The sequence below is a fragment of the Amphiura filiformis genome, chromosome 5, assembly GCF_039555335.1.
Source record: "Amphiura filiformis chromosome 5, Afil_fr2py, whole genome shotgun sequence".
Lineage (NCBI taxonomy): Eukaryota > Metazoa > Echinodermata > Ophiuroidea > Amphilepidida > Amphiuridae > Amphiura > Amphiura filiformis.
Genome location: NC_092632.1, coordinates 12631004 through 12643266, shown reverse-complemented (window position 1 = coordinate 12643266; position 12263 = coordinate 12631004). Strand labels below are relative to the sequence as shown.

General features: G+C 35.8%; 1 protein-coding gene across 1 annotated transcript in view; it reads right to left on the bottom strand.

Moving 5' to 3' along the window:
• Positions 1-11935, bottom strand: part of LOC140152647 (uncharacterized) — a 155329-nt gene extending 143394 nt beyond the window's left edge. Inside the window, 3 exon segments of the mRNA XM_072175075.1 lie at positions 2678-2794; positions 10193-10265; positions 11762-11935. Of these exon segments, the coding sequence (XP_072031176.1) occupies positions 2678-2794; positions 10193-10265; positions 11762-11808 (237 nt within the window). The 5' untranslated portion in view covers positions 11809-11935.
• Positions 11936-12263: the final 328 nt, after the last annotated feature.

Genomic DNA, 12263 nt, shown 5'->3' with positions numbered 1-12263 from the left:
CAAACACATCTGAATCAATTTTAGTTCAATGTTCTTTTAATTTCCCCTAAAGACCCATTTATATAGTCCAGATAGTGGTAGATGACACTGTGGCGATAAATGAGGCAATTAGATCAGCAGAGGGTACCAAAACAGTCACATCTCGTTACTGGTAACACCTTGTATATGTTCGTTAAGTTTGAATTTATATGCTCTGGACTTGTTGGCTATAAATGCTTGATGCATATTACAACAAACAACTACATTGTAGTATTACTGTCGTTTGTAAGCCATGTCAGAAGGCGCTTTTACCAAAGATAAAAGTCTGGTCATTATGTACTAATATGTTAGCAAGGATGCGAGCAGCAAGGGCCATGACCATCTTAATGACGTTTTATACTTTTAAAATGACCATACCATTCAACCATGCTGATAACCCAGTACATGTAATTATAAAGGGCAATTATTAATATTACATGGTATAATGCAATTGATGTCCAAAACATGATGAACTGGTGCGGAAACTGGTGCATCTTCAAAGGCCTCAGTGGTTATAATTCCAACAACAACATATTGCGAAGTGATTATGAGAAGGTTTGATTACCAACACACTTTTATTTATAACTGCTCATGTTCAATATGCCCGGTACATTTGATCCCTGCTAGATAAACCCAAGCCTAAATTAAATATCCATCATGCAGTGGTGAAGCAGTAAACATGGGTAGACCCATAAATCTTATCCTGTCAGTAGCCTAGCACTACTACACATTTAACATACAGAATTTTGAAATCTGTCAGCAGTATTCAATTTTTTTAATGTTATACCCAGCATTACTGGTAATACAGATGATGATTATTAATATTACTAGTGATCCATGCAACATTAACTTGGTTTAGGTAACATATATAAGATAGATTACAGTTGGTTTTCTACTGATTCCCCATAACAGACAAGTTTTAAATGAACAGGTACCTTGCATGCATAAATAGGCAGAAATTTCAATCTTCAACAAAATGCTTGAGTGGTATAATTTCACAGGAACAGGTATCAAATGCTGTCAAAATTAAGATTCTGTTTAAAAAATAACTCTGACTGAGGAACTAAGTCTTTTCATGACAGTTCAAGTTCACCTTATAATGACTGACATCATAGGATTCATTTTATATGCAAGAAATGAAATATCCACTGAAGAAAGATGGAATTATGTTAGGCACCGGAGTTTTGCGCGATTTAAAACAGCAAAATGCGCTGGCCACTTTTCAAAATGCGCGAAAATGCGCCAAAAAATAGGTCAAAATGCGCTAAAATGCGTGATCCCCATGCAAAACACGAAAAAACATCGGTAAAACGATGGCATGTCAATCAATTACGACCGACTTCCGGTTCATTTCCGGGTTCATTTCCAGTTTCTGGAAAAAATAAAAATAAAGATGGCGACCATCACAAATCGTCGATCGAAATGTCGAAAGCAAGGGTAAATTTCCCCACATTATGCTTGGTTTAATGATCGTTATTTGTATTTTGATGTACATAAGTGAAGTTAGAACCAATATTGCGTGAATTTTCTTGTAAATGCTGCCGATTTGGGGCATAAAATCGTAAGTTTTAACTTTAAGCTTATCGATGGGTCAAAATCGTGAACATTCTTGATGGAACCCAAAATGCGCGAAAATGTGCGCTTTTGCGCGGACCGCGCAAAAAAGCTCCGGTGCCTAAATTATGTCTACAAATTCTGAGATACGGATACATTACATGATTGGATTTTTTTACTGTACATCAACACTACTCAAAATATTTTAAGGGTTAGAATCAGACAATTCTGATTTGCATTTTTTCTTGTCTGTTCTCAAGGTGCCCACAAAAGTGTTTTTCAGTGTTTATGTGACTTTAATACTCTGCAGTGCAAGTGTTCTGTTGTCTGAACATAATTATAATTGCTGAATGAAATGACACTCATCTGATTTACAATGTTAATAATACTGTTTTTGAAAAAATCATAATAAATAAGTGTGATCCTTTAATTTAAGTCAGGCATAGCAAGTTGAGTATCAGTATCCATGGTATCAGGTCAACATTTCATTATAAACTTAATATACTTGATTGTAGCCTACTGTGCACAATATCTTCATATGACCTAGACTATTCCAGCTTCCTACACTCACAGGAACATCAACACATTATAATTTCAAAAGTTGCTCTAGAGCAAATTCTATGCATTGAGTCAAAATGCCTAAAACCTAGTACAAGAGATGTTGCTGAGCAGTCTCAAGTACTTGTCATATACATGTACACTGCTGTCTACTGTAGATGACACAAATATCAAATGGAACAAGTTGTAGTTGAAATCAGGAAATTAAAAGGTAAATGATTTCAACTTGGAGGTACCTTTTCCTCCATTAAGAGCTTAATTACATTTTTAACTTGTTCACTGTTTTACGAGGAAATAAACTGGTCATCACTGATGCATCCAAAAAACATATTTGATACAAAATAAATGACAAAAACAAACAAATACACACAAATACATGTTTTGTATGCTGAAGGCTAATTCATTCTCAACTTTGCCTCATTGCCTTGACTGACTGTGTTTCTAATTTAAGCCCATCCAATCCCAACCAACATTCAAACAACATCACTACTTTAAACCATAAGGCAGTCATCCTCATCAGCGGCTTTGATAATCCCTAATATCTTACCAGCTCTTGTGGTGCATAATTAGGCTGTGTCTTGTCCACCGAGTAGTAGCAATGGTCAAAGTTAAAATACTTCACCCTCTCTCTGTGTTTATCACCCACTGATTCAGGGCCATTAACCTGAAGAAAAATGGAAGAAAATATTAAGATTAAAATAAACTAGAGCGGTTCTCGGGTTGCGCGGTTTTCGGCATTCGCGGTTCGTGTGTAAGGTTCTTGGTTCTTGGGTGATGGTAGTGGGTGAAACGTTGCGTGGTTGTGTTAGATGTTTGTTTCTTTTTAGAACCCTGTATAGGCGTAGCTAGGATGGTGGTTGGGGAGTGCGGAGTGGGTTTATTTTATTATTTTGTAACGTTGGTATCTCGAGGTTAGGCTTCAAGTAGGGGTACACTATGATGTATACACTAATACTGTGTAACAATAAGAAGGCGGAACTGTGGGTTTACTGTTGCGTTATTTTGTAAATTTATTAGGGGATATTTTACATAGACTGGTGGACTATGGGAAATGTTTTATGTACTTGTTCGAAGTGAGTAGGCGTATACCACTTATCTGGTGCGTATCCTTCTTGTGTTAAGTTTTTTTTATGATTAGCCTAATAGGTATTTTGGTAATGGTTCTTTTGTTCGAGGGTCTTGATATTCGCCTGTCTCCGGAGCTAGAATTAGACTGTGCTGAGTTGCAAAACGTGGATGCATTTCACAAGCGCAGAATGATGTACTCATTATCCCAAAGTACCAGATACATTGCTTTTGTGATTGGTCTATTGGGTGTAGTATTTTTCCGGTAGTTTGTAATAATAAGCATGCACAGGTCATGTTCTTGGGAGTTGACATAGGATCATAAGTTAAGTAATATTGACCCTTAGATGCATTGTAGTTAATTTGACCGTGCATCATATTCTGCTGTATGCCTAACATCGGGTTTTGTTCATGTTTTCCAAAAAAATTAAAACAGTTTAATGTCAATTAGAAGACTGTACTGGGTATGTATATATAGCAGTTGTCTATGCATGGTTAAAGAAAAATATTAACGTGCCACTGTATGCACGATGGGAAAGTCATGAGAAAACAAAGTCGGAACATCTTGCAGGCTTATTCTTTTGTAGACCTAAATAGTTAACTAAATACCGCCAGAAGACATAGCATGTGTAGCAGTTAGATGAAGATGCTTCTGAAGGTATTTAGTTATCTATTTAGCTCTATTGGTGCAAAAGAATAAGCCTACAAGACGGGTTCCTGACTTCGTTTTTCTCCGACTTTCGCATGATGCATGCACATTTAAAAAAAATTATATAGGCCTACAAGATGGTTTCCGAAATAATTTTATCCTGACTTGTGGATTTTCATGCACATTAATATTTTTTATTAAGTATCTGACTGCTACACATGCTATGTCTTCTGAAGGTGTTTAGCAACTATTTAGCTCTATTGGCCAAAAGAATTAAGACTACAAGATGGTTGGTTTCCGACCTCCTTTTACTTCCAACTTTCGCATACGATGCATGCCCATTAAAGAAATATTTTATAGGTCTACAAGATGGTGGGTCGGTACAATTTGTGACCCTACTTCTCATACCCGACTTTTCATACCCCATCTGACCCAACTTTTTTCAGTTTGATGAGATATTCTCAGCGTATTCAGTAGGTAATTAAATATTGAACAAATGCCATACACGTTTCCTTTATTATCGATTAAAATAACAGCATTTTCAAGCATTTTTTATCGCAAATTTCAAAGCCTCGTTCAGCTATATACAATTAGCATTGATGAGTTTTGAGCCCTGTGCAATACAAATCGCCCGGACTATTTGCTCAAGCCAATCAATAAGTGTTTGCTTATTGAGGAGAAAAGTCAATAACTGGTTATACCTTTATCTGCTAACTTAGTTGAACCTGGTGGTGTGGTACGTTGAAGTCAATGTTCAATAAATTCCAAATGTTGCTAGCAGTAAAAGAGCTAAATAGCATGCAATGACAATAAAAAAAAGTTTATGATGTCGTCATGCTTAGATCTTAAGGTGGTATTTGAGGCATATTCTAGAAATTAGTAAATGGCTTTGTGACTTTCAGCAGATTTTAAGGTATGTAATTTGAACATAAATCGTTTGAGTTTGATTTGTTTGACTAGACCTAATGAAGAAATATTTTCATTCAAGTGCAAATGTTCTAAGTAGTCTTACTTTAAAAGTTGCCCTGTCGACTTCTAAATAGTAAACGAAAACTAAAGAAGTAATGTTTTCATACAGTGCAGACAAAGTAGCGCAGCCAGCGGGAGGGATGGGAAAGGGGAAAGAGTGTCTCCTTGACAAAAACTTAAAGAGGAAAATGCCCCTTGACAAAAAGAGATAACCGAGAAGGCAAAGGAAATGAAAAGGGGAAAAGAGCCCGGTTTTTACCAAAATTCATCCCGATCATGGACCACATTAAAAATTAATGTCTCAATAAAGCCCTTTTTTGAAAGCTCGAACTTAACATGTAGACTACAGCCTTCAGTCATGACAGTCTCTTTTAAAAATAACGGTATAGGCCTATTTATATGTCCCAGGTCAAAATGATGCAACCGGGATTTTTTTGGTCCCCAACACCTGAAATCCCCTCCCCCTCGACTAAGAAAGCTGGATATTCTCCCGATAGCACTATAGTGCCAGTATGTTTGGTAACGAACCGGAGCGACATTGACACGTAAAACAAATGAAAAAAATTGTAACATCAACCTTCTTTTGTGATGACTTTTAGAACCTTCTTTTGGAATGGGATGGGGCATCTTTTGTGATGAGTTTCGAACGGAACTGTCTTTTCAATTGGGCGAACCACCGCACTAATCAACCTTCTTTTGATCTTCTTCTGTTATGACTTTGAACATTTTATTCTGTCATTTTTTAACATTTGAATTCATAGTATGGCCGCCACATCTCTAGTAAGATTGTTTGTTTTGTTTTGTTTTTTTTTTTTTGTTTTTTTTCTTTTCAACAATAAAGAAGAAGGAATGTTTTTTTTTTTATCTTGGCCTATAGGTGCAAATATTTTCGTTTTAACGCATAACCAGAGCGACATTGAGATGTAAAACACTATGTGGGCCTATATACATGACATTATCATGATTATGGGGGCATATGCGCATTATTGGCATTCAGCGAAAACTAATGAAATGCTCTCAATTTAACATGTTTAAGTGCACATGTTACCCTGCCAGCTTTTAAATAGAAAAACTTTTCAACACCTAAAGACATTAAATATGCAATTTTCTAATTGCCACCTATTGAAAGTTCATGCTACTTTTATTTTGCAGATTTTTGCCTTCAAAGTGTTTCTAATATGTTCTTATGTATTATATAGTAGCCGCCCTCTAATTTGCATATGTGCATAATTAATTAGCTAATTTGCAGAATTAGCTAATTAACTATGCAAAGTAGGGCAACTAAGTAATTAATTATCTGGAAGTCATTAGGAACACTTTGACCAAGTTTGAAACCAGTATTCTATTATTGAATAAAAATGTTATTACATATTCATGAGCACTTTCGAGTCATATTGGTTCATTGATAATTGATAAAAATAACACAATACAAAAAAATTTAAAATGTGTGAATTATAAAAACAGTATGTCCGATTAGCTTAAAACATAAGGCGTATTGATCAGTGTTCTTTGCCCTACTCAATTAGTCTATATTTTTAAAACATGCTTAGAGCACTTCCACAATGCCTCAAATACCACCTTAATGCGACAGACATATAAACGAGGCAAAACACAACACAGCGTTTCCAAAAAGCAAGACAAAAGCAAACAAAAAATACACCCATCCCGCTATTGACCGCACAAAATCACAGACCATTTACGAAATGAACGACCTTAATCAGGTGCGGCAATTCCCCAATAGCTCACAATGGTGCATAGGCCTATGATACTACACGTATTCTTGGAAGCTTCTTGGTCGTGCATTTGACGGACTTAGGTGTTTTAATTTTTGTTAAACATCTCCTCTCCTGAAGACATATTATTATAGAAAATCTATCTACTTCTTCATTCGCATACATACTATATACCCTGCAACTTTCAATCTACACAGTGGCTAGATAACCCGTTAAACGTGCGAACAAATATTGCAAAACAAAATTAAAGTATGGCTGTACGCCTATACAAAAAACTCTTACTAACATTGTCATTGAAATAAACACTAACATACATACAGGCAGGAATTGCTTTCTATCTTATGATAATTAAAACTTTATTGTAACGATTTCCAAAATTGTATTTCTTTTCCACACAATGTTAGTACGTATGTACAGTGTCATGAACATTGCATACACATTCAACTGGCATTTCAATCATGATGATTGAACGATGTACTCTGTCGTTTTATTCAAAATCTCGGATTTTGTCACAACTAACAGCACCTAAAGCCTTGATCTTTGCAGGGTAAACAATCGTGTAGTAATCAGAATTTTGAAAAAAACAGCCTAAGTGAGGTGTATCACAAGGATTTTACAAGGGTTTTAATTCCTGCAATTTATCAAAGTTCATGAAATCAACCTTGATTCATGCAACTTTATTTGTGGGAATGTTTGTGAGAACTGATTCACAGATTCTTACTGAAATTCCAACCTTGGAGGTTTAAGTTTATGCTGAATTTTGTTTATTCTTTTTTTTAACCTTTCCTGAATCTCAATGTAAGAGATGCAAAAACCTGATTTAAATAAATGTGATACAAAAACAAGATAATGTGTAGTCCTACAATGTATATCTTTTTATGTAACTTTCGTAAGGGAAACATAATATGTGTGCATATATGCATGTTTCAAAAAAGTTGCAACAAAATCCATCTTGCTTTCAAGAAGCAGACAGTCAGCATACTCAGACAGCATTTGACAAAAGATGGTACTTCTGGTAAGGCTAATTATAACTCATGGATGAAATAGGCCTCACATGATGACAAACTAGTCTAGTAAAGGTCTACCATGGATTCCAAATGAAATATGTATTACCACTCCTACATGTACACTTGCATGTTTTCTACAATGGTTCAATTTTTATACACAACTTAATTTTGCATTTTCAACAAAATAATGTTTTAATGACCAGTAGTTTTGTTGGGGGGAGATGGTCACTTCTCAACTGGAATAAACAGAGTAAAAGAAAAATGACGACGAAGTAATAAGCGTAAATATTAAGATGCTGCCCAAAATGATCTGGATGACAATAGGGTTTAGGCCTAAATTTAATGAAGTGTCCAAGAGAAGTGGTTGAAGCTGGAATCAATGGGATGAGGAGAAATAAATAGGATTTAAATAAGTTATGAAGTATGTGAACATGTAAACCAGGGATTTATTTATCAATCAATTATTGTAAAGTTAACCAGTCAAGCACTCAAGCTTCGCTGTATTGTTATTCAAATAAATTGTGAAGCCATGTCAAGACTGTGGAGTTCAGTGAATAAGTGGACTTGAAACAAAAAATATCATGAAACAAAGACTAGAGAAGATTCTTATCCTCTCTGCTAAGTTTTGGAAGGAGCTGGAAGGAGGAACTACATTTTAAGTATGTTCACTGGATGTAACCATGGTAACTACTTGTAAACTGTATGAAGCATGTACATGTTTCATATCCCTGCATGAATACAGTAGGGGAAATAAGGTTTATGGAGTAATTTTATAGAAAACTTGAAACAGATGGCAATTTCCCTTGCCTGTCCTACTGACTCAATGTAGCATTTTTAATGGAATTTGGTGGCAACATTATTAAAAATTTATGTTTATCCAGAGGGGAAATAAAAGTTGCTGAATATCACTTCAAAAGAATGCACAGGGGCTATACATACAATCTCTATATGGATGTGGGGTGTATGGGGGGGTGTACAGAGGATTATGTGTTTTTTTATTATACAAAAGACATGCACACTCATTTCTCAATATCACAGCCGTATTATGTCATGTTAGGAGTTTTCCTACACTAAATAAATGTTCTGGTATTTGTTTGTTTTTATTAGGTTTTTTATATTTGTAGCAGAGTTGGTCAAAGAAATTGAAAAACAAAGCAATTTGTCCTTGGTTGTTTACATCACCGACCACCAAGCACATCATGTGTATCAATTCACCCAGAATAGAAGAAATAAATTATAAATTATGAAACAAGGGATGAATTACTTAGATGAACTTGAACTAACATTAAATGACAATTCCTGATGTGAGCTACATTTGGATTGAACTGGATTGAACACATTACACATGGGCATGGAAGGTAATTCAACTTTATGACATTTATCATTCATATAAAATGCACAACATGAATCTGAGAAGACTGATTCTGAGATGTATTTGGATTCAATATTTCCAAGACAAGTTTTTGATTTCCAATACATTCTTTTCTTTATTTCTGGAATGTCCACATGTAAACATTTATTTTACATTTATAAACAATTATAAAAGAATGTTTTTTAAAACACAGTTTTTGTTTAATTAATTCAAGCCAACACTTAATAAATGATATCACAACAAGGGGAACAAACAAACAACAAAATGACACATAAAACAAAAAAAAGAACTTAGGTCTTTATCACTACAAAGATATACCTGCAGGTATAAAATATATATAATAAAGCCACTAGCATAAAACAAACTCCTAGCTCTTAATTGAGATTAAAACAGGCTATCACATTATATCCACCTGAATTCACCTCCAATAGATTACCGGTATTTGATAATTGATGCCTCATTACTTTCAAACGACCAAACACCGTCACAATTTAAAACTAGAATGCTTGTGACAGAAACTGTACATAGACATCACACAGCAACATCATTTTAATTTCTTTTATTTTAGTTTTAGATTTAAAATATTAGTCGCAAAAAAAGAGTACACACATCTTTTTATCAAACTATGTGCAACTTTTTAACTTTGTCTTCTGAAGAATCCCAACTAGAAAATAAACTTGAAAATGATGTCAAGGGAACTAGATCAATATGGGGTGTGGTCATGTTAAGGTATATATACTTTTGGATTGTTATTTTTTAATGAAAAGAGGAATGGAGAAATGAATCAGAATGGGATTAATAGCGCTGATGTTTACTAAATTGGTTTGCTCACATTTTCCCCCTCTATTTTCCAGTGAAGGGCCAGTATTGCTATTAAAACGTATGCATCAAAATATTGTGATGTAATGTTATATAATTGATTTTGATTTAAAATTTGATTTGATTTTTGACCTTTATTGAGCATTTGTTTTATTGAGCATTTGTTTTTTCTTGCATAAACTAATTCTAGAATGATCACTTCTTTTCGAAGTACTGAATACCGGTGGTAGGTTTGTTTCATACATCGTACTTTGTCTCAAAGATAAAAATATGAAAATACTGGAAAAAAAGAAACAAATGCAAAACAGCTATAGATGCATACAAGACAAAATAAACAATGAAAACCAGTTAAAACAAAACAACACAAAGAAAAAGAATTTTGGAAATGGTATACAATGTCATCATAAAACTTTTAGGTATAATAGTGTATCATCAATGATAAACTTACCTTGATGTTCTTAATACTCAATCCATTATCTCCTTTTATTTCCACTATATTGGTGGCATTACTCTCCTCTTCCCTGAAATTGGACAAGATCATATTCAAAAATACACAATTTTTATTATTCATAGCAAAATCTTATGAAGTTTTGAGGGAGGCAGAAACAATTTATTTATTGTCCCTAAGGTCTATAGGAATCTTACCCCCTCCCATGTGGGATGCTGACCACTGGAATATTTTAGACCTTGACAATTATTAGTCACATAGGCCTATTCACATCCCCCTGACAGTCACCTTGTCACCCTCCCTCCCTGGGCTCCCTCCCTCTGATAGTGATAACAATCCTGGCTGTACTATGTATCACTGAGGCAAAGTGCCTTGCCCAAGGGCGCAACACGGTGGCGGGAAGGGGACTCAAACCCACATATGTCGAGCAAGCTCTCAGATTATGAGTCCAAGGCCAAAACCACTGAGCCACCGTGCCCACCAAGGGGCTGTGCAATAATTATGTGTGTACCCACGGGGACGGGTAGTGAATTTTCAAAATGGTCTGCCAAAATTGCTTGCCCCCCCCCCTTTGGCCGTGCCAAAAAATCTTTGCCCCCCCTTTGACATGCCAAAAACTGTTGCCCCCTTTGACGCGTGCCAAAAACTGTTGCCCCCTTTTGACGTGCCAAAAATTCTTATACACATGCAAGATTTTTGGGAAACCGAATTTAAAACCTTAAATTGACTTATCATATACTGCGAGCACATCTTTTAAGGGCATATTAAATATAGAAACTGGTGCCCAAAATATCTGTGCCAAAAATCGCTTGCCCCCACCTTTCGACCTGCCAAAAATCGATTGACCCCCCCCCTTTTGTCCTGCCAAAAAATGCTTGCCCCCCCTAGTGCCAAAAAATCTTTTCCCCCCTATAATTCACCAGACCGGGGGGAACCATAATTATTGCACCACCCCTAAATAATATATTGATATAGCCCATCTGAGCCAAATAAATGTAACTAGCTGCAAGGAGGTTGAGGTAGGTGCCTGAGAAATCATGCAAAGATCTTGAGAATTAATGTCTTGATTGAATTTGAAAAAAAATGCTATTGTGGAAAAATAAATTAGGCCTGCCCTAGCTATGTAACACCCGATGTAACGGTATCACAGTAGCTGGTATGTAAACCTGTTCTAGAGTTTGGTACCGAAATATAGGCTTTATAAAACCAATTGATTTCATTGGTAAAATGGGGGGGGGGGGTCATACATGGTCAACCATACCAACTCCTGCATTGGATCATTTATCATTGATTCATTCATCATGATCATCATCATATTCATAGTACAAGAGACTGTAAGTGAAGCTGGGACTAGCATGTCTGCCCAGCATTCTTTAACAAAGAATAATAATAACTTTTCACTACACAGTACACATGTACAATGACATTTATTTGACACAAGGCCAGGGTCCCATAGATGGGTAATGCAAATTATGTCTGCCGATCGATAATACACTGTGAGCCCCGGTGAATCCCCGTGTAACTTTCTTACTTTCAGTGCACAAGCTAAATTGTAATAAATTCACTTACTTTTTACTTAGCGGCCGCACTCTGACGGCCACCTTTACGTTCGCCATGTCTGCTGTACATATATTCCAAAAGGCGTCATTTTATCAAACAAAATATGATCAAATTCTGCAACGACATTACAATAATAATCCACGAGTGCATCAGTTGATGAATCAATTTCAACTTCCATGCGGATTTGTGTACATGCATCATGTGTACGTTGTGCAGCAGCTGTTATGGTAGTGAAGGTATCCCCTGCAGTTGCTATTCATCGATATGAAGGTGTTGTTTCGACGAGGCTTATTGGAAACCAGCCACTTTGATAGGCGGAGCGTAGTAAAAGCAGTTGAAAAGAGTTGTCAAATCACAAAGAAATGGAAAGTCTTTGGACAATTCATTTCATTCACAAAAGTGACCCCAGGACTGACAGAAGAAGGAGAGGGAGAAAGGAGGGGTGTGGGGAGACGGGGACAAAGGTTGACCAATGTGATTTTTGAATTTTGATATCGGAATGGAAAAGTCA